The sequence below is a fragment of the Mytilus californianus genome, unplaced genomic scaffold, assembly GCF_021869535.1.
Source record: "Mytilus californianus isolate M0D057914Y unplaced genomic scaffold, xbMytCali1.0.p SCAF_6, whole genome shotgun sequence".
In the NCBI taxonomy this organism is placed as follows: domain Eukaryota; kingdom Metazoa; phylum Mollusca; class Bivalvia; order Mytilida; family Mytilidae; genus Mytilus; species Mytilus californianus.
In genome coordinates this window covers 70,521,468-70,548,759 of record NW_026262712.1, presented here as the reverse complement: position 1 = coordinate 70,548,759, position 27,292 = coordinate 70,521,468, and the positions used below count along the sequence as shown (strand labels likewise).

At 32.8% G+C, this 27,292-nt stretch overlaps 1 protein-coding gene and 1 pseudogene across 1 annotated transcript; one reads left to right on the top strand and one right to left on the bottom strand.

Annotated features, from left to right (window-relative positions):
- Positions 1-401: 401 nt before the first annotated feature.
- Positions 402-27,046, top strand: LOC127705902 (uncharacterized). The gene is made up of 4 exons (XM_052210267.1): positions 402-495; positions 19,870-20,034; positions 23,988-24,357; positions 25,976-27,046. The coding sequence occupies exons 2-4, from the start codon at positions 19,879-19,881 to the stop codon at positions 26,218-26,220; spliced, it is 771 nt and encodes a 256-aa protein (XP_052066227.1). The 5' UTR covers positions 402-495; positions 19,870-19,878; the 3' UTR covers positions 26,221-27,046.
- Positions 11,096-13,204, bottom strand: LOC127705904 (uncharacterized; annotated as a pseudogene).
- Positions 27,047-27,292: the final 246 nt, after the last annotated feature.

The following is a 27,292-nucleotide window of genomic DNA, read 5'->3' as shown; positions in this document are numbered from 1 at the left end:
ATCCTTCAGTAAATTGTTCTCAAAGTATTAAACATTAAAGATAAATTTGAACAAACATTATCAGACTGTCATGATTTTCATTTAATTGATATTTTGTTCTTTACTTGAATGCAAACTATTGTGAGACTTCCAATACCAAAAGTTGTTGAAAAAATCAGCATTGGATATACGGCAAATTTTTCAAATTGCAACAGTTCAAGGATATGTCAAAACCGTTTTGATAACTACACATGATTAGCTCGCTATAATTAGTATTACTTGCAGTGGTCTGCATTTCACAATGTACTTCACAAAGAGAATAGATCATAATAGTAATTGTTGTATTTTGAACAACCTGCCAAACCATATTAACCAAGTTTTCTTCCTTTTTTTCTTTTCTAGTTATTTCTAATTTGTCAATTACCAATTCATCAAATATTTGTATTTAAACCTTTAAGATCATATCTAATAGCATAGATTTGGACAGAGTTGTACTCAACACAGAACACAAGCAAGGTATCTTACTTTGATTTATTTATCTATTTTTTTTCATAAACGGCTACTGTTATAGACTTACAACATAGAAATTGCTAAGGGAAATACTCGACGACATCCAAAATTTAAACAATGTACCTTATGATTTGTTATCACTTACTGCGTTCTGTGGCTGGGATTTTTGTCATTATTTTTTGGATCAAATACTTGATTTGAAACAGAAGAACATTTGTCTGTTAACTTTTTTATTCGAGCGTCATTGTTGAATCTTTTACAGACAAAACACCCGTCTGGAGTATAACATTTTAATCCTGGTATCTATGATGAGATTATTTATACGTTAAACTATACCATTAATCGGGAATTATATGTTTCGGAGTTTAGTTTGACGTCCATTTTCTCTGAAATAGTATACATTTTTGTTTAAGGGCCAGGTAAAGCCCGCCTCCAGGTGCAAGATTTTCTCGCTGTGTTGTAGACCCATTGGTAGCCTTCAGCTGTTTTCTGCTCTTTGGTCGGGTTGTTGTCTCTTTGACACATTCCCCGTTTCCATTCTTAATTTTATTTGAAAGATTGGTTTAGGGTTGATCCAAACGTTTGTTGACAAGTTGAAATATCTGTTACAGTTTTTGTTTCATTTTGTCTTATACCATTACTGTTTGACAATTTTATGCATATTCCATTCAACATCCAATAGTTCACCTACCAGGGTAAGACATGGCCCAACACCAAATACTTAAAACTGCAATCTGCATGTGTTATGTGTGAGTTAGATTCGTCGCTATTCTTATGTTATAGTTTATACCACGTATGATAGACAGTTATTGCAGAATTATCTAATGCTTCCTATAAAGATGTTTGCAGTGAAGTGTGAATGTTTACTGCGGATTTGAGTTTTCAATGTGTCTATGGCATGTTTAAGAAGGCAAACGTAGCGAAAAAATGCTTCTTGTTTTGGGTTTTCTGAAGTGTGAATAAAGATTCAAGTTAATGAACTAACGGGGGTTTGAACGTGGGTCTGCAATTCAAAACATTTATTTCCATTGCAATGTAGACTGGCGAATATTTAAAACAAAAATCTGTCAAATGTCTAAAAGCAGGCGCAAGTTTAGTATACACGTATCCATCTTTTGTCTGTATTTTTTTTTTTTAAGTTGAATTTGGCTATTTATAATATTATTATGAACATTGCCATATGCATACATACTACAAGATTGGTCATTTGATGATAATAAATGTTAAGATAATGAATTTTATTTCAAATGGTTCACACCTTAACTGCTGGTTTTCTCTTAATGCTAATATACGGCGTCAACAGCATGTGCAGACATTGTACTGCCAGCATGCAGATATTTAAGAGAAATGGTCGATTTTAGATACCAGACGGCTGCTGGCGTCAAAACTGCATCTGTGACTGTGATTGTAGATGGGATTGCCAACCGGCAACGTATGCATGTCACGTTTTTCCTCTGATAGGCGGATACATTCACCGTTTTGACACTTTGATTTACAAACATCACGTGAGGAACATTCTTCTGCAACTCTTAATAAGGACCTTCGTAATTCGTACATTTCATTAGTCCATTGATGAATCTGTATTGTTGAATCAATGTCCTTCTTTGCCAACTTACCATACACGATCATGATTTGTTCCGCTTTGAATAGTTTTAAAAGCAAGTGTTTTCTAAAGTTAAAAAATGTTTCCTCATCACAGCCAGATATTTTCTTCACTTGCTGAATTAGGGAATCCTTCGAAAACCGTGTACCATTTATAGTTGTTTTGAGAATGTGTGAATAGTAGTCTCCAATATCAAAGTCATTTTTAAAGAGCTTGATTATCAATGGCAGTCCAACTTCACACTCGGCACTGTTTGTACATTCAAACTCCTCCAATTTCTCCAAAAACGGTTAAGGATTACGAAACTAAATTCAATATTTCTCAGCTCAAAAATGGTGTCTCGAAATTCTTTACCAAACCTTCTGTCGCTTGCTTGTTCAAGTTGTTTGTTTGTATCTGTGAAATCTGTTTTAATTCTTTAAACATATCTAGTTCTGTTTTTGAATTAAATTCCTGAATGAAGGAAGCAAGACTATCGACGGTCTCAATAAAAATTTTCAGCAAGTGAATTTGATTAAAAACCTTTGACATTGATTCGGTACTAAATAAATCAACAATATGCTTTCCATCTATCAGTCTATCTTTAATTCCCGTTTTCCATTTCTCCCTCAGAGCAATTTGGTCCCCATCCAGTAATACCAACAGGTAACAAATGACCCCAAAAAGTTGCATTTTACTGAAATATAATGTAATATTCTATAAAAACTAATGATACATATTAGCAAATGAATGATATAGGGTTGATGTAACAGAAACATAAGACAATACAAAAATTAATCAGAACGTACAAAAGAAAAATCAACATTGATAAATATAATACAATAAACCAACAAGAAATATTTGTTATTGAGCACAACTGATAAGAAATGAATTCTATAAATATTGTACATCTTAAACTGAGTCGATGTCTTTTTAGGTTACCTAGGTACAAGTTTTGTACTTGAATCATCGCATAAAGTTACATTGATAGAGTGGTACTTTCCCGTTATCAATTCGAAAAAAAATGGTTTATAAATATAAATTCGGTATCATGTACATGTAGCATTATACCTAGACATGAAAAATATATCTCAACATCTGTACAGTAACTAAATAATATGTAATTATGATTATGATACGATTGCCAATGAGACAACCCTCAACCAGATACCAAATGACGCAGAAGTTATCGAATATTGGTAACCGTACGGCCTTCAACAATGAACAAAACATATTCTTCATAGTAAGCTTTAAAATTGCCCGAAATGACTAATGTAAATCAATTCAAACGAGAAAACTAAAATGACAGCCTCATTTATGTTTAAAAAAAAACAGAAAACGAAAAACAAAAATGATATAAATCAACAAACGGCTAGTTGGTATCCAATAACTAGTAATTATGTCAATTAAAAATTTGGATAAATAATGTGTTTGTGTACCAGGCCAAGTTTCGGCTAAGGTGTGAAAATTGTGATAGTTTCTTAATTTGTAATTTTTTGAAGTACGTTTTTAATAGCATTGTGAAAGTGACTTGTATACGATTGTAAAGATTTCCCTAAAGTTGCAAAAGCGTAAAAATAAACTGGCATATACATGTACCCATTATACAAGTCATGTATTATGTACACTGACTATTGTTTTACTTTTTCATCATATCAAATGTTTGCTTATGTTGGTAGTTTATTAATTGAAGTTTTCATAACGAATGAGAATTGGATATCGCTTGATATTATATGGTGTTTTTTAATTTCAATATAAAAAAAAATCGAGCCTTTGGCGAGGTAATTGATATTACTGAAATTAAATCACGAGAGATGATATCAAGCGATATCCAATTCGAACGAGTTTCAAATAAAGCTTTCTCTCTTATTGGAAAAGTTAGTTGAAATATGTTAGATTAAATTCATTTAATAGTCCGCTAACCCATTGAGAATATTGTGCCAGGAGCTCAACTCAATGCACTTTTCGTATCGTTGATTCATATTGCATTCAATTCAGTGTGATACGAGAAATGCTTCTCATGTGGGAAATAGATAACAGGTCACACTCATAAGAGAATGCATATAATCTATGTTGTACACGTATAAATCTCTGTTTCGGTAGTCAATTCTTTTGCACTTGCATAAAGTTACTCTAATAGTTCTTGAAAACATTTCCAATTATCAATTCAAAAAAAAATTGTAGAGTTATAAGGTTAATCTGCAGACGCAAAATGCTGATTTATCGACTGTATTTATATATGTTAACTTTTCCTGATTTTTATACGTTCCGATTCCCTATTGGTTATTGAGCAACACTGATTAAGGTTGTTTGAATATGAGTCATCAAAATTAATATCACCTCAAAATTAAACCTAAAAATTTTTATGCAAGTAAAGAATTAACTATTAGAACCATCAAGTTAGTTCTTTTTGACTTACAAACATTTCAAAATCAAAATAAGTAAAGAGATTTTTTCCAAAATGTCTACATTCAATTTGCACACTTGCTTTCAGTTTTTTGTTGGCAACACATTGAGAAAATAACAAAAGTCTGATATCCAAAACTGAAAAAATATCTTATTAATTACAAATAATATCGATCCTTTTTCTGTCTGAATTATTAATTAGGAAATATCCATATATAACTGACCAATCAAAACACTTTAGCTTGTCTTTATATCAGAGGCCCATTACAGGGTCTCCAAAAGGCGGAAAAATTATATGCTATTCTAATATATAAACAAATTTCAATCATCACCATAAAACTAGTTATTAAAACAGCTTGCCTATGTTTCTAAATTACTTGCAGGTTTTTAATTTGTTAAAAATAGCCAGGCGGTAGATTATATTTTCGGTTGTTAGACAAGTCGCTCAATGTTTAGATATAAAAATAAGAAGATGTGGTATGATTGCCAATGAGACAACTCTCCACAAGAGACCATAAGACACAGAAATTAACAACTATAGGTCATCGTACGGACTTCAATAATGAGTGAAACCCATACCGCATAGTCAGCTTCAAAAGGCCCCGAAATGACAGTTGTAAAACAATTCAAACGAGAAATATAACGGCCTGAATTATGTACAAAATAATGAACGAAAAACAAATATAACATACAAAAACAACAACAACCACTGAATTACAGGCTTCTGACTTAGGACAGGAACATACAGAATGTGATTGGGTTAAACTATATTGAAGTTTACTGTGCAAAGTTTGTTAGTTAATATATAAACAAATAATAGATCGAAACATACAGCCTTTTTGTAAAATTTTCAATTAAACGTACGATGTATGGTGAATGTGGAGTGGTGTGTGGTGTATGACAAATGCTGTATTTTACTTTTAACCCGTTTGCAATTCCCTCAAAACCGTTACATTATGAGTAATTATAATATGGTGGGTATGATTAAAATGTGAAAGGGGAAAGGGGAATGGTGTATGGTGTAATTGCGTATAATGTATGGTGTAATTTGGAAGTTAACACTACCAAGAACTGTAACTATGGCTCTGGATAAGTGAGCGATTTTTAACTTTTTTAAAGCATTGTTTTAGTTATAATGAAAGGAAAGTATCTATAACATTTCATTTAGATTCTTTGTTATTAGGAATCCTCAAGGTGTGATCGACTCTCTGATTTTGACCATATGAGCGAAACCGTTAAATTAAAAATAGCCACAACTCTTAACAGTATGAATTTGATCGTTTGTTTACATTTGTAAGAATCGTCTAATCACGGTATGAATATTTTAAGTAAATATATGGCATGTATGAAGGACTTTTATATAGTAGCAGCAACTAATTCTATATGACAAGTCAAGGGATCAAGTCGAAATTCATTAACAAATATTGAGTGTTAAAAAAGTATATGTATCGACTGCATTAACTTAATATAACAATATTTTTATAGAAAAGAAAATCTGAAAACTAACCAATTTCTTGTTTACCCAGTTATTCGATTTTCTTAAACAGTGCCACGTTAAACAATATGTTCAAACGTTTCGTGATAACGGTTGTTTCTAATTACATTTTATTTGCAGATGGATATAATGTCAGATAAAAAAAACCAAAATTAATTCGTTAGATATAAATGTCCGTATTGATCAATATGTTTTATAAAAACATATTGATACTAATGATGGGGAGGATGGTGATGATGATGATGATGATTCAAACAAATGAAAATAGTACTACCCAAAGGTAAAACTCTAACTGTTTTATAATTTTCTCTGTTTTCAAACTCTTCCTGTTTGAACCCTCCTGGGGCGTGTTTTATTGGTCTCTTCTGCACATCTCCAGAATGTCTTCTGGTGAAGAGTCCAAAAAAATGTATCTGGACCTCTTCTGGAGATATTCTACGGAAGATCAATCAAACAAAAATTCAATTTGCCGTCGAATATAGCAGATTTTTGTTATTTTGAATGACATAAATGAAGTTTACGATGATTTTATAGAAAATTAAAATACGTCCGGTAGACATGACTGTAAAAGTGTGCTCTGTTCGTGACATTTTTCTTTGTTCTTTCCTCTAACTCAATTTTGCTAGACAAATCTGGCTTAAACCCCATTATTTGATTTTTAAGAATAATCTTAAACTGCACAAAAATTCGTCAATGTTTGTATCGAATCAGGACATCTTGTCTATCCAATTTTTTTTAAAGTAACCAAACTGGATTATTTTTGTATAAAGCAAAGATATCGGAAAGTTCTCGAAATCATTTTTCTCTCGTGGTCCTTGAAGAAAATCTTCTGGTCCTAACTATTATTTCTATTGCAAAATTTCGATGGTCAAAACCTTCGGACCACCACTTTTCAAAAATTTTCATTGTATATGTATCAATATGCAAGTATACAATGTATACCAGACATTTCTCAGACTGTTTTTTTTTCTTTTTTATTTTTAATAAATCCGTTGGTTGTGTACTGATTGATACTTCAGTCTGGGAGAACAAGATTTATTTCAATATAAGTTGTTATTAGCTTTGAACAAACTTCCAGTAATTGCAAATACTCTTATTTCGGTGCTTTGTGTCTATTGTCTTAATGTAAGTTTTTTTTTTTTTTTTTTGTGTCTCGTACCGATCTTTTGAGTTAATCTAATTGCATTTGATTTGTGCAGGTTGTTCTTATGTTGTACTGTTACACCATTGTCCCAGCTTCGGGAAGGGTTGAGCGCTCACAAACATGTTCTTGTACTGTTACACCACTGTCCCAGGTTAGGGGGCGGGTTGGGCCGGATCTCGCTAACATGTTTAACCCTGCCACATTCTGTATGTATGTGCTTGTCCCAAGTCAGGAGCCTGTAATTTAATGATTGTCGTTTGTTGCTGTGTTACATATTTGTTTTTCGTTCATTTTTTTGTACATTAATCAGACCGTTACTTTTCTCGTTTGAATTGTTTTACATTTGTGATTGCGGAGCCTTTTACATCTGACTATGCGGTATGGGCATTGCTTATTGTTGAAGGCCGTACGGTGACCTACAGCTGTTAATTGCTGTGTCATTTGGTCTCTTGTCTCATTGGCAATCTTCGTTTTTATATCAACCCTGCCATATTCTTTGTGTGCCTATCCCAAGTCAGGAGCCTATAGCTTAGTGGTTGTCGTTGGTTCATGCCTCGACTCATATTTGATATTTTGTAAATTATTTTGTTATGTATAATTAGGCCGTTAGTTTTTTCGTTTGAATTGTTTCTCACACTTTTCACGTCGGGCCTTTTATAGACGACTTTTAATACAGTATCGGGTTTTGTCATTGTTGAAGGCCTTAATTACGGTTGCCTATAATTTCTTACATCCACTTCATATTTGAACTCCGGTGGATAGTTGCCTCATTAGCAATCATACATCTCTTCGTTTTTATATTATATACCCGACTTTTAAACTCGTGTTTTCCTGAACCGAGTACTGAACAGGCATGACATATTTGTCACTGGGCGTTAAAAATTAGCAACAAACAATCAATCAATTTAAACTTGTGTTAAATAAGAAGAAAAACCATTTGATATTTATTCATTTATTGGGGTGGGGGACAGGAGGATTTCATATATGAATATGGTTGCCTGGTAAGAGCAGAAAAATAGGCATAATTAGCGACAGATTAAAAAAGTTAATAATGCCCTCTTCCCTTCCCCATCCTTCATCTATAAATTTAAACTGACCACCACGGAATAGCCCAACTTAGTGTTGAAAGTAGCGTTTAACACCAATCAATCAAAATCCCTTCCCTAGAATATCAAATAGTCGTCCCTGAACTGTTATTGTCCGTGTAGTTCTTATATTTATCCAGCTTATCGTCCTACAGGGATGTCCTACTAAGACTGTCATACCATAAAAACGTTTATAACACAGCTCACATTCTAATATATCTGCATTCATAAATTCTGGCTCACTACCGAAGAACAAAAAAACACGCCCCTGGTTTTCTTACTACAACCGGAAACTACATGTAACATATACTATTGGTATCGGTATCGGATTCGACCCGGAACTTTTTAATTATTGGTAATATTAATCATGTGGAAAACAAAAGGGCCTGGAATGGTGTAGGTTTTAATCAACATCATTGTCCAATACATGTATTAGTTATATATAAAGTTGCATTCTTTGATTCGTTGGGCTAACTTCATTCCTGCTAACAAATTGGACCTCGTTATTTTAGTAGTAAAGATAACATCGTAATTTATAGGAGTGATGACGGGTGTCACTTGTGAAGCAGGATCTGTTTACCCCTCGGTTAGAAAAAATAGTTTACAGTACCTTTTCATCTTTTTAGTGAGTGAAAAAAGAAATTAAGGACATCATTGAAAGACAAGGGTCTGCGCAATATCATACCTTTCACCCGAAAGACATTTGAGCACAATTTTTATGACGCCAGATACTTTTTAAAAACGACCGCATACTGGATTTACTTGAGTATAATTTACACCTATCATCGCTACATAAATTTGTGTATTGTTATCTGTTCAACGTTTAACTATGTATATACCTTGTATGTCTTTCGAAAATTACTCAAGGTTTTTCGAGTTAAATTGCAAGCTAGACAATGATCAAATGTAAGCTTCTGCAAATGTATCATTTTCAGAAATCCGATGTCAAAATCTGAGCTTCCACATAGATCTATTGACAGAATTTTCAGATTAACCATCCAGCTGAAGGCTTTATCGGAATATTTACAAGGTTTTTCTTGCTCAAACGGAGGTGGACTTCTCATGTTCCGATTAAGATAAAGTTCTTGTATGTTCTTTAGCGGACGGAAAACATTGTTCGGATATTTTGTATGATCTAATCGATTTCCTGTTAGAGAAAGCACCTTTAATTCGCATAAGCACACAAAAGCATCACTGTCTAAGATACTTATTTTGTTGTTTGCTAAGTGTAAAACTAGTAGCTTACCATATCTTTTAAATGCCTTTGATCCTATCTTTGTAAAGACATTTTCTGATAATTCGAGTTTAGTTATATATTCTGGAAGATTCTGAGGAATTTCTGATAAACCACACTTCGAGCAGTTTGCAAATAAAGCACTTAGTTCACAAATGTCAGCACATGCCAGTTGCTAATTATACAAAATGTCACAAGCAGAAGATTTTTACAATCCATACTGATCTCCTATCTTATATATATTACACCAACTGGACTTATCCCGACTATGTATATACTTTAAACTTTTAAGAATATTGCTGTCTTTTTTAATTCAATACACTTAAAATAGAATATTCAAGGACACGGAATTGACTACTATTGTTCAATTTAGACTTTTGTGTTTATAACATTTAATCTTGACAAATATTTATCTAAACACCATCTATGGAGGCGGTTAAATATTTTCTTTAAAAAAAATTCATTGTTTGAAGTAACATCGTGTCGACAAACGTTTGTGCAATTCTATTTTTAAAATGATTACAATTACATTTGATCAGTTCAATACACAGTGTTTTGTCAGAAGCTAAATTTTAATGAGAATACAATTTGTTAACATGAAGATAAGCTAACATCTGTACAGGTGAATTTTATGTGTGTGAAATAAGTTTACTTTATAGAATGTTCAATTGATAATCAATTCAAACGTTTTGTTGAAATTGAAATTAATTGTTTTAGAATTGTTGGGGCTAAATATCAATATGGGTAATCGTGTATGGGGCATGGGTAATAGTGAGTGCACGTTTCAGTGAAGTGATTGCGTCTCATATATTGCATTGAACTTGAAATTACGAATACTACAGAAACTAGAAGGTCGCCTGGAATCTTGATCTCTTCCTCGTTATTGACACAGATTTACGATTTCAAACGAGAATCTAATAGAACTTCCCTTTTTTGATAGTCAATTTTCCATTTTTCAGCAGAAACATACCCTTTGTCCAATCGCAATACGTTACCCTTGTGTATGCAAACACTATGTGAACTTCATTAACTGGGTCATGCTCTTTTCATAAAAACTGTTCCAATAAAGTTATGAGGACGAACGATTAAAGTCTTTACTACATAAGTTTTACGACTATGTGATTTCGCCCGATTTTAAAGAGTATATTCGCATAACGGATGATGTTTGAATAGAAGGATATTCTTACCCTATCGACACATTCCATCAATCTTTGCCGGCATAAACAATAAAACAATACTAGTCATCGTTATGGTAAAACGACTTAAAAGCTATATTTCGTGTATTATTTTTGTAACAATCATATATTGTAAGTCTTAATTACAGACCGTCCATCTACTCTCTGGTCGCGTTATTGTACTCTGGAAGTAGACATAATTAAAATTACAAGAGTTGTAGCAATGTGGTTAAAGGGGATAAATATATATAGCAGGTGTTTGTTTTATAGGACATAACCTTTTTAAGAAAATCATAAAAAATCACATAAAAAGGAGAGCTGATTATCTGGAGTATATAAAAAGACAATGAGTTTATTGAATTATGATTTTAATATAAAAACAAACACATTAATTTTTACAATAACAATAAATAAATATATGTATATAAATATATACACTTATAAAACAAATAGTTTGTATCAAATAAAATGTGAGTAAAATGAGTATAGGTTTTGTAAAAAGAGTTTTTAGTGAGATCTACCAGCATCGGTGCAGTATATGCTTGGAGGGCATTTATTTTGGTTGCATTGTGATACACAATATTGATCGGCATATCGATAACGACTTTTGAACAGTGGTGTTACCTGGCATGGTCCAACATTTTGTCCTTAAATGGGTAAAAATCCGACTGGGCGTTCTTGTTGAACACCAGTATGGGAAAACTGACTGGTCCCTGAAGAAGAAATAACTATATCTGCACAACCATAAAACTGTTCTTGTGGTCCACAGCCAATACAACATTTATGGTTATTATCACAATTGTATGAGTTTCCTGCAAGAAGAAAATAACCATCTGTTAAAGTATCCAATTGTACAACAATTTTCATATCCTATTCATCAGAACACATCATAATATGCAAGATAATTGTAATTGATAGAAGAATGTAAGATATTAGTTCTTGGTGTTATTTATGATTCTATATAAATCTGATAATTATCTTTGTATCTTTGCTTGCTTAAAAATAATGACAAAATGAGGTAGCAACCCAAAAGCACGAATTTGCAGAAAAAAATATAATAACAGAAAGGCAACTACACGTTCTTCAACGATAGATACGCACCAGCTCTGAATTATTGAGAAAAGAGTTGTTTGTTTCTCACACCGGGTAAAAATATAAGGTTATTAAAATGCAACTATATACTTAACGTTTGAAATGCGTCGTAAAAATGAGTACTTAATATATGCTTTTAACACTTTCACTTATATTCATTAAACACAAAGACTTTTCAATGCTACCTGTTGATATTCTAAGACAAAGCATAGCTTTACTTCCAACAGCATTTTGAATAGATAAATGAAGGTATTCTTATATGTTTAAGGGATAAATACTCAAAAGTTTTCAAAACCTGTAAGACACTAAAGTGCAGGCCTGTCTTTTTGTGTTAATAAATAGGTGATATTAGTCAAAATATTGTTAAAACTTTAAAGTACACACATTGGGATGTAGTACAGTGATCATTGATTTAAATAATGATGAAAAGAATTTGAAAAAGGCCCTGTAAAAACATATTCAACTACCTCGTTTGTTTAGTTATGTATGTTGTTACATAAATTAATACAATATCTGCAGTATAGAAACTTTTAAGCGCAAGGTATGTGTAATGTAAGAAATAAAAATTAAATCTATGGTATCATCATTAAACTTTCTTGCACGTTTAAAATCGTAAAAAAAATGTAATACTTGATAGAAACAATTCTCTATGAAAAATGAAAGGTATTACAATTTAAAAAGGTGAATGTGTATGTACTCGGATAATTGTGCACAAATTACGTAAAATTGTCTCTTACCAGTATTCCATTCCCACTGTAACACACACTGAGTACAGGTTTAACCTTGAGGAAGAACAAGTTCAACTGTATATGTACTGATAGCTCCTGGTTCATAGAATTTGGACTGACCATTTGGTTGTTTTAATAGGTTCCTATCTAGACAGGCTTGAGTGGCTGGCTGACGTGTATTGTTAACCGGACAAAGACGGAACTCAAAATATCCACGATGAGTAGCAGTGATCTGAACTTTAACCTGAATCTTTTGTCCTGTCTTATATTGACTAACAATGGTGCCTGTTGTATATTTTTCTCCAGCCTCATTCTCACGGGCCTCTTTTTGTATAATTACAAAGCTGTAAAACATTTATTAGAGGCCAGTAAATGAAACAGCTATTTCATTACTAGTATATTAAATATGCACATTTGTTTTCTTATTGTCATAAAGAAGGCAATACGTTTCTTAAATCCGTCGAACAACAATATACCATCATAAGTTTATTAATTCTTCTTGAAAAAAACATCTTTTATTTCCAAGTTACAAAATGATTAGATATCTATAACGACTTACAAAGAATCCTCCACAAGATAACTGGTTATCGTTATAATGTTTTGGTGAGGTTTACCCATAACGCCACATTGTGGATCTTCCAGGAAGGGATATTAGTCTGTCATGCCCGTAGATAATGCCCGTAGATGGCCAGCAATTAATGAAGCTAATGTGAAAATCTGAGTCAGCATATTCAATCCCTGTACAAATGACATATCAAAAAGTAGTGCGTAAATGATTATTATAGAAACATATATTTCGTCGATATCAAGTGTTGGGGTTTTCAACAAGAAGTAAGCAACATTAGAAAAATATATAATTGGTAAGGCACTAGTTTTATAGTTCCTTTCGAGCTAGAAGGCAATTTATTTTGAACCAACACCCCGACCTCTGTAGCTCCAAGCCTTATCAGTGGAACCCGGAACAAAATCGTTGCTCATAGGAGGCCGGAGCCCGTATTCTGGAGCCGGGAGCAAAATGATAAAAGGAGGATTGAACCAAGAGCCCTCATTATAACATATATGAAGGAAGATGTGTGTCATACAATAATGTGGTAGCGACCGGCTAGCAAAACCCCGACCTCTGTAGCTCCAAGCCTTATCAGTGGAACCCGGAACAAAATCGTTGCTCATAGGAGGCCGGAGCCCGTATTCTGGAGCCCGGAGCAAAATGATAAAAGGAGGATTGAACCAAGAGCCCTCATTATAACATATATGAAGGAAGATGTGTGTCATACAATAATGTGGTAGCGACCGGCTAGCAAAAAAATTACGACATCTAAGCTTACATGGACGCCCTTCAACATTAGATAGGTGTCAATATACAACATATCAAGCTCTAAATATCCTCGTCTACATCACTACTGCGAAAGATTTCAGCAATTTTCGATCGAATTTCAAGGAATGAGTGAAAATTGCGGTTTTGAAAAATATCCCAAGCATACTCAAATGGTATATAGGATATTAACGCTTGTCCTTGTTAACATAGATATTTTTAACAATTTAGTTACACAAATATATCCATAAATTCGTGGATGCAAGTTTCTTTATATCATCTTTATGCCATAAATGCGTATACACATTGAAAAGTTTCAACAAAAAACATTCACATAATATATTATTTAATCATGTAGTATGACAATACGTGTTATATCATAATATATAAAGCTAAGAGGAAAATCAACTTATTATTTCTTACCTAGTTTTCCACGTGCTTTTGTTTGTATACAATTCAACATGTGCTTCCATATTTATAGCGAAAGTGACTGATATGGCAGTGAATACACGAGGATTAATAAGTTAACTTTTAGACAAAACATTCTTTAATCTCTTCGCAACATACGCATGTAAATATATAAAAGTTCGTTGAATTTTGATAGGTGACCTATACATCTGTTAATCCCACAATGATTGAAAAGGGAAGTCCCTGTCGATGACCATCAGGTGTATGACATTTGTTTGCCGTCATTTTCGTAATTTTCATTGTATTATAGCTGCAAAAATACGCAAAAGGCTACGAACAATAACGAAAATTTACGTGGTTCATATCACTTCCATTGTTTTGATTGTTTTGTTTATTATTTACATTATTTTATCTTTATCAATTTCATATACTGTAAACCAACTTATTTTCGCGGATACTTTATTTCGCGTTTAGCCCTTACTAGCCCATTTGGCGGCGATTTAATTTCGCGATTTTCAAATTTGCTTGATGTAGTTAAATAAGGAAAGATCCAAGTTTTACATATTCGCGACGATTTATATTCGCGTTTTTTTTTTCTACTCGCGAAAGTCGCGGAAATAAATCGCTCGCGAAAATAAGTTGGTTTTCAGTAAACATTGCAATTTGTTGATTTATTTTCTACCGTTCAATTTCTTATCTTAATATATAAATTTCAAATAAGATTAACAAATATAGTCAAAACATCATATGATATAAGTGGAATAAGAATTTCAATACAAGTTTCATTGAGTGATAACTGACTGCTGAAGGGCAATTCAATTTATAAATAAATTCAATTCTTTAACGCAAAGTTGATCAGAGACGGTTTTAGCTTTTCGATTTTAATAGGTCATTGTAATACTTCATATAATTATGTCTTTTCAGTTTTTTCATTTCGAGCATACCCAATGAATGTCTTTCAAGTAACGGTAACTGTCTCTTGTTGGAACTTTCATTTCCCGGGAAATACAAAGCATTGACTTCTAAGTATATGATCCCGTCGAAGACTAGCAGTCATACAGCAGCTGTATTACATGCAAAGTGCTAGAAAATGTAGAACAATGTATACATTGGGTGCGTCACATCCGCGTTGGTAGCTTTATCTTCATCAGGGTCACTCAAACTCAAACATGTAAAAGCCAAGGATGTATTAGTACTTGAATACATAAGGAGGTACATTGCGCTTAAAAGACATGAAATAAGATTGGCCGAATATATCAAAGGTTAATTTTCTAAGTGAATAAAACGATTTGTATTTTAGTCATCCAAATTTTTCTTTTTAAATCATGAAATGAGAGGGAAATTCTCCAAGTATTTGAGTTCATTTGAAGAATATCTAACACAAGATATCAGATAAAGGTTATTTATTAGACTATAATATCAAAGCAAAAGCCGTTGCATCTTCAGCAAATAGAGCTTTAGGGTTGGTAATAGCCATGTCTCAACTTTTAGGTGATGTTTGTTTCGATGTATTTGTAAAATTATATCAGAGTTTGGTTTGTCCTATGATAGAATATGGAGCAGGTATATGGGTGTAAAAACATATACTTGTATAATTCCGTATATAATAGGGCCTGTAGACTTTTTTCTTGGGATAGGAAAATATACATCAAATGCTGACGTTACTGAAGACTTAGGTATAAGTTACACCCATTTTTAATAAGCAGTGGGAAAGTACTATTCGTTTGCGGTGTAGATTAAATAACATGAGCTCAAATCAGTTAAATGCAAAAGTTCATAAGTGGGCTGGTAATATGAGTATTAAGCATAAGTGTGTTAAACACTGGAACTTTTCAGTAAAGAAAACCTTTCTGCGAACTGACTTTAAGTCATTTACAGTGTTCTGAAAATATGGACAATAATCAAAACTATACGATAAACAAGTCGATAATTGGCATGCTGTTGTACATTCTGATAAATCTATATCAGTTGGACGGCAAACGATTTAATGGCTTCTAAGGTCAAGACATTGGTCAAGTGACAAAAGGTCAGAGTTTACGGTTTTTTGGTAAACGTGCATGCCTCGTGGTTTTTTTACTCGTATCGTGTTATTTGTACTCGTACATTAATAAAAATCAAAGTGTTCAAATCTTGAGTCAATAAGATTCATTATTCTGTATAATTATTATTAAAAAGTCTTGTCAATGTATTCTGAATCAATGAGTGAAGTGAAACTTTTTTCTGAATATTTTGCGTAGGTCCATGGAAAATCCCTAATTATTCCTTAAATAGGTATGGTAACGTTTTGAGGAGTATAAAATATGAAGCAAAACCATTTTTTACATTAAATTTTAATAATAATTGATCCTAACTTCACTGGACACGAAATTGTGTTAGCTTATTCGTGGCGAAATGGAGATCAAAGGGAGATAACTCCGTACACGCATCGTAGGAAATTGCAAGTTCACAACAGTAAATTCGAGTAAAATTAATGATTGTAGTTATATTTCGACACTTTCTTGAATAGCTATTCAATATTTCATGTTCCTCTACTCTTTTAACTTTAAAATAGTCATGGAATGGTTGAATACGGCATTTTCAAGTAATTACAGGTTTTAGAAAACTTCCAAAGAAGAAAATTGTAGATAACCGACTTTTTTCTCTGAAACTTGGACTTATTGGATATTCTCAAACACCCTTTTGGAAGATGGAATGATACAAGTTTTACTTGCTTTGTATCAATATTCTTAGAAAGGATATGAAAATAAACTCAGTGTTTGTACATGTTGGTTGTTTATAGAACAGTTTTTTTAAATATAAATTTCACTCTAAAATTAGACTTCAATTAATTTAGTTTTTATATATAAATAAGTATATAAAATAGAAAGTTTTTAATCTGGTGCACTGAAAATGTTGCATCAGAAATGAGATTTAACCGAGTTATTTAGACTGAAGAACTTATAGATTCTTTGTTACTTTGTATGCTGATCATATGGGGGGAAAAGAGTGATATTATACATTCTAACCCAACATCAATTGTGAAACTATAGTTCTCTCCTCCAGACATTTTAGTTTTCAAGATGCGAGGCTTGCCGATCAATATACATATTTAAGATTTCACTGTTAAGAGTAGAGAAATAACTTATTGACAGAGATTCTGTATGGGAATGTTTCTCTTGATATTTTTAAACAATACATTTATGTTACCAACTATCTTTGTTTTTCTACTATGATCTGCAAAGAGATGGGTTCTTTATGTGTGACCTCAATGATCGTCAGGCATGATTATTGGTAGCCTTTTTTTTCCTGATGTAACAAATTCCGAGAAAAGCAGATCTAGGTCTCTTATAAAGAGAGTGGGGATTATTCCATATAACAGAAAAAATATATTTGATTTCATGTCAAAAAATTACATACAAGAGGGGTTCATCAGCCATTTGTCAGCAGAACTTGTGTTACAATAGAATTTAACTTTGCATTTCATTAAAATACAATATGGAAAAAAAAGAAAATGTAGACAATACATGCTTCAAAATTGTGAACATTGACATTGAATGAAAAAAAAGTCAATTTGCAGTGGACAGAAGTATTTTTTTTATCATACTTGCTTTAAGATACAGTGGCGGATCCACGGGGGTCCGGTGATTGGAACCCCCCTTTTTTGGACGATCAATGCATTTGAATGGGGACATATAGTTGGAACCCCCCCCCCCTTTATCCTGGGTTGAGAACCCCCTCTTTTAAAATTGGCTTAATCCGCCCCTTGGCACCACCTATCATGTGGTTCTATAATGGCAGTAAACATAAAAAAAATCAGTAATGTTATTGGATGTTTTGAGAGATTTATCTAGGTACAAAGTGAACTTGCTTTGGTGCAGATTTTTAATATATACTATAAGATAAAGGATAATTATTATCTTTGTGTAGTCAAAACTATTTCCAAATCCTGTTAGCATCATCCATAAAGCAAAATAGTTCCGTTGTTTCCCAGATAAAATAATATCTGCATGCATTACTCATTGATTTGGAGGTTACAGCGTTCATCTTACTGCTGATGTTCTTATTGATAAGTGAAATTGTTTTGTTATCAAAGATTAGTCTGGTGATAATGTTTGGCATGTTTTAATGTCCTTTAAGGTCAGTTGAGTGTCTTCCGGTTTACATTTAGTCATTGGATATTTTCTTCATTTAGCAGAGCACTGGCGGGTTTTAAAGGAAAGCCTGGTCGTAAAAATCATTGTTTTGCCGAATAATGATCCTCTCCAAACAAATATATCATCATAGTGCAATATAATAATGTTATATGACAATTTACGTTTAAAAATTTTGCTACCGGTTTATACAGATTTACGGCAGAAAAAGTAGAAAAAGAGGTGGTCTAAAAATATTTCTTGTCTCAAATTTTGAATGTCAAGTGTGATACAACTTCCGCATTTCTTCAAATGCAGACATGTCTTTAACACATTTTTTTTTGCGTGAATACGAGCGAGGAAAACATAAAGAGATAATTGTTCGCTATCTTGTTTGCGATTTGTAATTACACTTTTTACTTCCTAGTCCTTGTCAGATCACAAGAAAACAATTTAGTTCTCTTTCTTCTAGACAACATGAAACAAGCGGTTAGCAGTCATCAATTGAAGACCACAACAGTTAGTTTACTGTTCAAGCTTTCATATATTAAATGAAATATACTTCCAAGTGCAAGAATATTCATTTGGTCGTTTAATTATGGTGTTTGCTAACTCAGTCTATATCGTGTAATTATTTCAATTTAGATAGAAATTTGAATTTATTAAATTCCGAACAATAGCAGATAAAATGATTTATATTTGTAAATTAGAATATTGCAACTAATTTCATAACGCTCAGCCAAAAAAAATCGAAGGTACCACTTGGACCACGTGGTTCAATAGCTGCCTAGAAAGCGGCAAATATCTATCTTCAAATGATAGAAAAGGCAAGCTCTGAAATATTGTATCAACAAGGAGATTTATACTCGATATGCAGGCGCTACTGGAATGTTGCTACATGAAAAAAAATCACAGTTAGTAATTATGCAACTGTATTACTGTTAAATTACAGACAAATATTTTCAGGTCATATGTGGATATCGACTTTATCAGATTCGTCCATTAATGTCACAAAGTTTTATTTTTTTTATTATTTAAAAACAAAAGCAAAACTCTAATAATTAAACTGAGTGTTTACTTAAACATTTTCTCTCATTCCCTATCTTTTTCACCTCGAATAGATAAAAAATAAGTGCAGATCACTAGAGAAGTTCAATCAATTATTTACTCAAAAATTCGTACGTTTCGAAGAGATTAAAGTATGAATTATCTAAAAGTAAACTCATTAATTTTCACTGATTATCTGGAATATCCGTTACTTTTCTATAAATAGGGAAGCACATGGAACATTGTATTCAAACAGAAATACGTTGCAATATTCAGCATTTAATAGAAGAAAATAAAACTATATACTTTTTATATAATCGTTTTTACAAGCAATGGTGCACAAAACAATTTATGTAAAACATTTGATAGTAATATAACTTCTAAATAATACGACAAACATAGTAGCTTTATATGCAAGACGTGTAAACCATTATATACCTAAGAAAAGTTTTATACATTGTCAACACTTGTTAATTATCTTGACAATGGACATGCTAAGATAAATTCTTACAAAATGTGAAAAAGGGTATTTATTAAGTATTACTTGTAATATTTTTTTTCAGGACATTAATATGTTGCTGCAAATAACAGTAATGATCGCATTAACTGCATCTGTTCTGGGACACGGAAGACTCGTTTCTCCTCCCGGAAGATCTACGATGTGGCGTTATGGATACAGAACACCTAAAAATTACAACGATAACCAATTATATTGTGGTGGCTTCAGTGTAAGTATCCAGATACATATATTTAACAGTTCAACCTTTAGAAGTAGTAAGTAAGCAGCCTGGTGAATCTCATTCAAAGTTTGTACGATCGCGGAAAATAATTGAATTAAATTGGATAAAAAAATTACAGACAGTCTACCCTCTCGGTCTTAATGAAAATATCATGGGAATTGGTAATATATCAAGAACCGATTCTGTTAACATTTTGGATATAGTTTCTAAAACTGTTCGTAAAAACCGTTCTCATGGGCGTAGAAAAAAAATCGCAATCAAAGAAAATTTCGGACCAACCATACAAATATTTCGGACCTAATTTCTATTTCAAAAAACAACGGCAGACATTATCTATTAACCAAGCTCTGTTCTTTACCTATAAATAAATTAAATAAAATTTTAGAGGATTGCAACACAATTTCATATTGCAGTCCTAAGTATGAAATCGTTCAAATTATAATGGCATATTGTTATTCTAAACAGTTTCCCAAAATTGATCGACCTGAAGATCATAAAAAACATTTTATTAAAATAAAGTATGTCAATAAAGGTTTTGATTTTGTAAATATTGCCGGTATTTTTAACGACAATTCTGTTAACGAACAAATTCCTGGATATTTTGATAATACTGAACTCCCTCTTATTTGGTATATTTACAAGAAATCTACCCGAAAATTTGTGTTTAATTATAGCCAAGTCTGTAAAGATGTAAATATCAGTGAAAATACACCTCCGTCATGTAATTGTAGTAATTCCGAATACACTTATGGCCCCATTTCCCTTGTTATAACAGGAGACCTTAACATCGTTCGCGACCGAGAGTTAAAATCATTCCTCAGTAAAGGACCTAAATATCGTCCCCCGTCAATTATTAATTGGAATGAGTGTCGTAATATCATCCACGACTCACTTCGTGCTTACTGTTTGAAATGGATAAAACGGGAAAAAGCTGACAAAAAGTCTTTGGACTCTTTTTTTAATTCAGTAATGAAGATAGTTGATATACGTATACAACATTTTAAAGAACATTTTACAACAACCATAAACATCCTATCTCTCGTATCAAACATAAACTAAAAGAACTAGCCAAGGAATTTGTTTTTGTCCCGGCTGATACAGCTGCTAATAATATCATTATAGTTTGACGTAAATTTTACATTGAGGTTCTGCAAAAGGAAATCATGAATTCACCAATATTCCAACTGACTTCATTTTCAGAAAACGATATCTGTAACAAAGATAAACTATTAGCTACTTCTTTACAAGCAGAACCAAATACAATGAAAGTCCCAACTATGTACTGGCTTCCGAAGCTACACAAATCACCTGACAAATATAGATTTATTTCGTCTTCAAGTCATTGTTCCACTACTAAATTGTCTATTCTACTTACTAGTACACTTGGTACAATCAAAAACCTGATAATAAATTGTTCAAATCAGACCTTTGAAAATAGTGGAATTAACTACTTTTGGAGTGTCAAAAACTCGTTGGAAGTACTTGATAAATTGCATGCATATTTGCCTCATATTCTTATTAAGAAAAAAATTCACACACCTAATTAATGGGCATTTAAAAAGTCGGAATGCGAATACATATGTTTAGGTCATTTTTTAGTAGCAACAAACAAAAGAGCTATGTCAATTGGACATGCTTTGATACTATATCTGCCCTTGAATTTTTACTTGATAACATTTTTGTTCATTTTGGAGATTTCGTATATCGTCAAGTTATCGGAATTCCAATGGGGACTAACTGTGCACCACTTATTGCAGACCTGTTTTTGTATTGTTTTGAGTTACAATTTATGACTAAAATCAGTAAAGACCCATCGAAACAACATCTGATACAAAAATTTAACAATACTTTTAGATATTTGGATGATATATTGGCCCTCAATAATGACAACTTCAGTATGTATACTAAGGAAATTTATCCTGTTGAACTTACTTTAAATAAAGCTAATACTAACAATGACCACTGTCCTTTCCTCGATCTTGATATCTACACATTAACGGGAAGCTTAATACAAAAATTTATGATAAAAGAGATGATTTTTCATTTCCTATCGTTAATTATCCATTTTTAGATGGTGACGTTCCCTTGTCACCATCTTATGGTGTTTATATATCTCAACTTGTACGATTCGCTCGTGTATGTAACAACGTATTAGATTTTAGCGAGAGAAATTTATGTATTACTGAAAAATTATTACACCAGGGTTTTCGATATCATAAACTAGTCAAAATATTTACTAAATTTTATCATCGGTATAAGGACATCATTCGTAAATATAACTCAACATGCAGAAATCTTATACGTTCGGGTATTTCACATCCAATCTTTTATGGTAATATTCTTTACAAAGCACAAAAATGTCAGTATTCACCTCAAAAGCTAACAAAACCTTTAAACAGACTTATTAAGAAGGGATATAGTTACGATACTGTTGTCAGGTCATTAAAGATTGCATATTTTGGCTTTAATATTGATTCACTTATAGGGTCTTTGCATCGGAATTAAACATATTTATTCTAAAACCAGTTGTTGGCATGAAACGGGTTATGTTCTTCTCATATATTTTATGACGGTATAATACTAAACCCCTAAGGAGGGATTGTGCCTGATATTCATATGATGAAGACATAATCTTTCAATCAGTTTAATTGAGGTCTGGAGCTGGCATGTCAGTAACTGCTAAGAGTCTGTTGTTATTTATGTATTATTGTCATTTTGTTTATTTTCTTTTGTTTCCTATTCTGACATCGGACTCGGGCTTCTCTTAAACTGAGTTTTACTGTGCGTACTGTTGTACGTTTGTTTTTCTAGATTGGCTAGAGGTATAGGGGGAGGGTTGAGATCTCAAAAAACATGTTTAACCCCGCCGCATTTTTGCGTCTGTCCCAAGTCAGGAGCCTCTGGCCTTTGTTAGTCTTGTATCATTTTTAATTTTAGTTTCTTGTGTATAATTTGGAGTTTAGTATGACGTCCATTATCACTGAACTAGTATACATATTTGTTAAGAGGCCAGCTGAAGGACGCCTCCGGGTGCGGGAGTTTCTCGCTGCATTGAAGACCCATGGGTGGCCTTCGGCTGTTGTCTGCTCTATGGTCGGGTTGGTGTCTCTTTGACACACTCCCCAATTCCATTCTCAATTTTATCAAAGTTATACAATACTTAGTATAAGAAATGGCAAGTGAAATAAATAAGCAGTACAAACTAAATGCTTAATCTAGTTCTTAACTAGAAATGTAGCACCTGAGTTATACTAGATAACTCTTTAAATCAGTATTGTGTTTACCATGGGCAGCTTCATCAATGCTGTTATGGGATACGTATTAAAATAAACTGTGTTAATAAGAAGCTTACGATATGTTAATGAAAATATTTGACGAGTGCTTTTTAGAAAGACGGAGTAGTTAGTGCTCCGGTTGTTCGGAGGGGGGAGGGGGGCATGCCCTCCAATAGGTAAAAATTACTATGCCATTTAATATTTTCATAATTTCGCTTTATGTGTTTGGTCTAATACAAATAAGAAAATGTCACATTTAACATGTTTCGTCCTGAATATGAATTAATTGGATTCTTAGTGCTTACATGTACGTTATCCATATTTTTAACATAAGAAGTAGTACCTACACTGTTATTTCTGATACAAAATGACAGGATTCGGAAATCTAAGTTTATCTGTGATACCAATATATGTCTTGATAGTTTGTCCAATGCACATATTAATGATCATGTTAAGGTATCATACTATATGATTCAATACTTGTTGTTTTAAAATTCAAATTCTCTTTCATTTTCCCGCCTAGTTATTCGATATCCTTTCTCTGTTTTCATGGGGAACTTTCTTTCCAGTTTTAGTTATGAATACATCAAGTCGATTAGATCCTCTTTTTTTTTTTGCCTTATTGATGTGACGAAATGTATATGTAAACGTACTTTTGTTTCTCAGCAACAATGGAATATGAATGGTGGTAAATGTGGAGTGTGTGGAGACCCTTGGAATGAAGCTCGTGAAAACGAGGCTGGAGGGAAATATGCAAACGGTATTGTTACGGGACACTATAAATCAGGACAGACAATTGAGGTTAAAGTCCAAGTCACTGCAACTCATCTTGGATACTTTGAGTTCCGTCTCTGTCCAGTAAAAAATCAACGTCAACCAGCCACACACGCATGTCTGGATAGATATCTTCTCCAACAACCTAACGGTCGAACAAAGTTTAATGAACCAGGCGCTGTTGGTACATATACAGTTCGTTTGGTACTTCCTCGGGGGTTGTCATGTAAACAGTGCGTTTTACAATGGAAATGGAATACAGGTAAGACATACTCTTTAAAAATGCAATTTAAAAAAAAATATGCTTGTTAATAACTAACTGTTTTGATTAATCAATCGAACACAGTAAAAGACTTCAATGTTCTATCATCTGGTATATGCCTGCAGATCGTTCTGATCAACAATCTTTACTATGCTCATAACTCTTGTTCGCAGATTACCTTACCTGTTTTCGGCAAAACCGTTCGTAATTTTCGGTCCTCAATGCTTTTTAACTTCGTACTTGATTTGAACTTTTGTAACGTGCAGGGGGTCCTACAAATGGTAACGTGTATCCCGAACTTAACTTAAACTTAGATATGAAAACCTAACGAGAATGAAAAAGATTACTTCCGGTAAGAATACTAAATTGGAACCTGAACCTAACAATGGAGTACCACACAAGGGACGGTTTATTGGGAGTTTGAGTTAGCCGTACTTCAAAATTAGATATATGACTGTTCACCTATTTGCCTTACAGTACTTTAGTACTTTGATTATAAGGTAATATATGAAAATACGGTATCCAGTGCGCCCCTGGTCCTTGTTCAGGGCCAAGGTGTCACTAGTCCAAAGGGACAGTATTACGTTGTCACCTGAATTATATACCCAAGGACAATATGTCACCGCCTTATCCAGATAGTACAATTGGCTCTTGCTTATGTAAGCTTAACCAAAGATCCTTGGTAAGCTACTTCTTATTCAGAAATAGTTATAGTTACCTTTTTGTATGTTTTTACTCTACGACCTCTGACGACCGAACTGATTAACGCTGTGAGAAACTCTACTTATATACTAGAATAATCTCTAACCAAAATGCATATAATCTCAAAAAAGAAATAAATATATTCCGTATTATTATTATGTTTTAATGTAACGCCTATAGTACTTTAATATCAAACACTTAATTTTCAACTAGGAAGGATCGGAACCAGTACCAAATCTTCGGAAATTGTTTTCCGTATTACAATCGTAATAAGCGTACGTCATAAACAAACGAAAGTGAAAGTAGAATTTGTTATGTGAACACTCACCGGATTTAAACATTTGCCGACTTCTTAACAGATAAACTTAGAACTTCCTAACATTATTAGGGTAACTGAGTAATTTTCGTCACACTTTTAACTGATGATTCATTTGTAGACGAAACGCGCGCATGACGTTCAAAACTATAAGCCTTGTTATAGTTTTGTACGCCAAACGCGTGCAAAACTTTGCAATACGCATGATCATGTATCTTTCAGTCAAACGATTCGAAAACCAAACACACAGAAATATTGGAAGTATACAAAAAAATACTCATCAAAGGTTTTCGAAAGTTGCATAATGATGCTTATTGCAGAGTGCTGTCTTGAGAGTGTTCCAATTACATTGAAACCCGTCGAAATCAATCCCTGTAAAACTAACGAATTTGCTTGGTTGAGACAGGTGTTTGGTTTATAAAGGTTGAATATATGATGGCGTACATGTAAGCAGCAAGGCACTTTTGGCCAGTTTTTTTTAGAGGAATTTGTCTTCGTTTCGTTTTGACAGGTTTCTTTGTAGTATATTTTTGTTTTATCTTCCTATAAATGTATAATTAATAAGAACATGAAAGTAAAAACTCCATTAATTTTTTACAGGGAACTCATATCGTTGTGATAACAACCATAATTGTTGTACTGGCTGTGGACCACAAGAACAATTTTATGGCTGTGCAGATATAGAAATTTCTGGGAACATTTCAGGGCAAAATGTGGGTACATGCCAGGCAACCCCAATGTTCAAAAGTATGTATCCGTATGCCGACGACTACTGTGTTTCCGAATGCAACAAGAATAAGTGTCCACCAAGTGCATATTGCACTGATGCTTGTAGAAATCATTGATTTGTTATGGACAAAACTTTTTATACTCTGACTTTTTCACTGTTGTATTCAATGATTTATTTTTGTTTTTGTTTTTATATTATTTTTGTTATCACATGTTTTTACTGTTTTGCATAATTTCTATGTTCATTTTTATAATGAACAAAGCTCTTTCGAAGTAATAAGTTAATCTTTTTGTTATACAGTAAAAATTAGGATGTGATATGATGGCCAATGGACCAATGCGACTAAAGACCGAGGTACATTGATGTAAACAACTAAAGGTTACCATGCGGCATTCAACAATGAGAAAACCCCAAACTGCATGGTACGGAAAAAAATAATCAAAAACTACAAAGTTAGAAATAAAAAAAGAACGTGTTACATACTGTTATGTAGTCATTGCATGGTTCACTCCCATTAAAAAAAATAGTTCGTAGGAAAATAAACATAACAACTGAAACACATGAAACACAGGAAGTACTCAGACAAGCGTTTTGAAAAATGATGTCTAGATGTATGACAAACGGGACGGCGTTCATTTTCCTGATATTATGTCAATTTTCCTGAATTGTGCAAATGTGATATGCTTTTTCCCTCTTTGCATTACCATTTGAGAGTCAATGGACGAAAACTTGTATGTCTTTCATCGAGGATTTTAATATCAAAACTTTTACTTACCGTCAAATTCTTACTTTCCCCCTAATAAAGGGTCTAATCATGGAAGAATGATTAGTACATCGCAATAAATTATGTAAATTGAGGCATTTTTCCTTATGATATTTTTTGTTTTGTTTTGTTTTGTTTTTTTTTTTTTTTTTGCTAAATAAACTTATTGACAAATGTTTTTCTTTTTTATTATTTCTTAAGAGTAATATTAATTCTTACATCAAACGGAAATAGCATTTTATACAGTTCCTGCGTCCGAAACGCTTTTCTGGACTTTCCTGCATCAGAAACTATCAAACATATACATTTCAAAGATGTATAAAAATGTAGAAACGTTAGGGGCTATATGATCAAAACTGAGATTTTTAAACAATGTGTCTGTCTCTTTCTGTATTTTGGATAGCTTGATTTATATTCTCTCAGT

What these genes read in the sequence shown, in the direction of transcription:
- LOC127705902 (XM_052210267.1), top strand. Translation starts at nt 19,879, where the DNA reads ATGTTGCTGCAAATAACAGTAATGATCGCATTAACTGCATCTGTTCTG. An exon ending in TATATTGTGGTGGCTTCAGT is followed by an intron (nt 20,035 to 23,987) that starts GTAAGTATCCAG and finishes TTTGTTTCTCAG; the next exon opens with CAACAATGGAATATGAATGG. An exon ending in ACAATGGAAATGGAATACAG is followed by an intron (nt 24,358 to 25,975) that starts GTAAGACATACT and finishes AATTTTTTACAG; the next exon opens with GGAACTCATATCGTTGTGAT.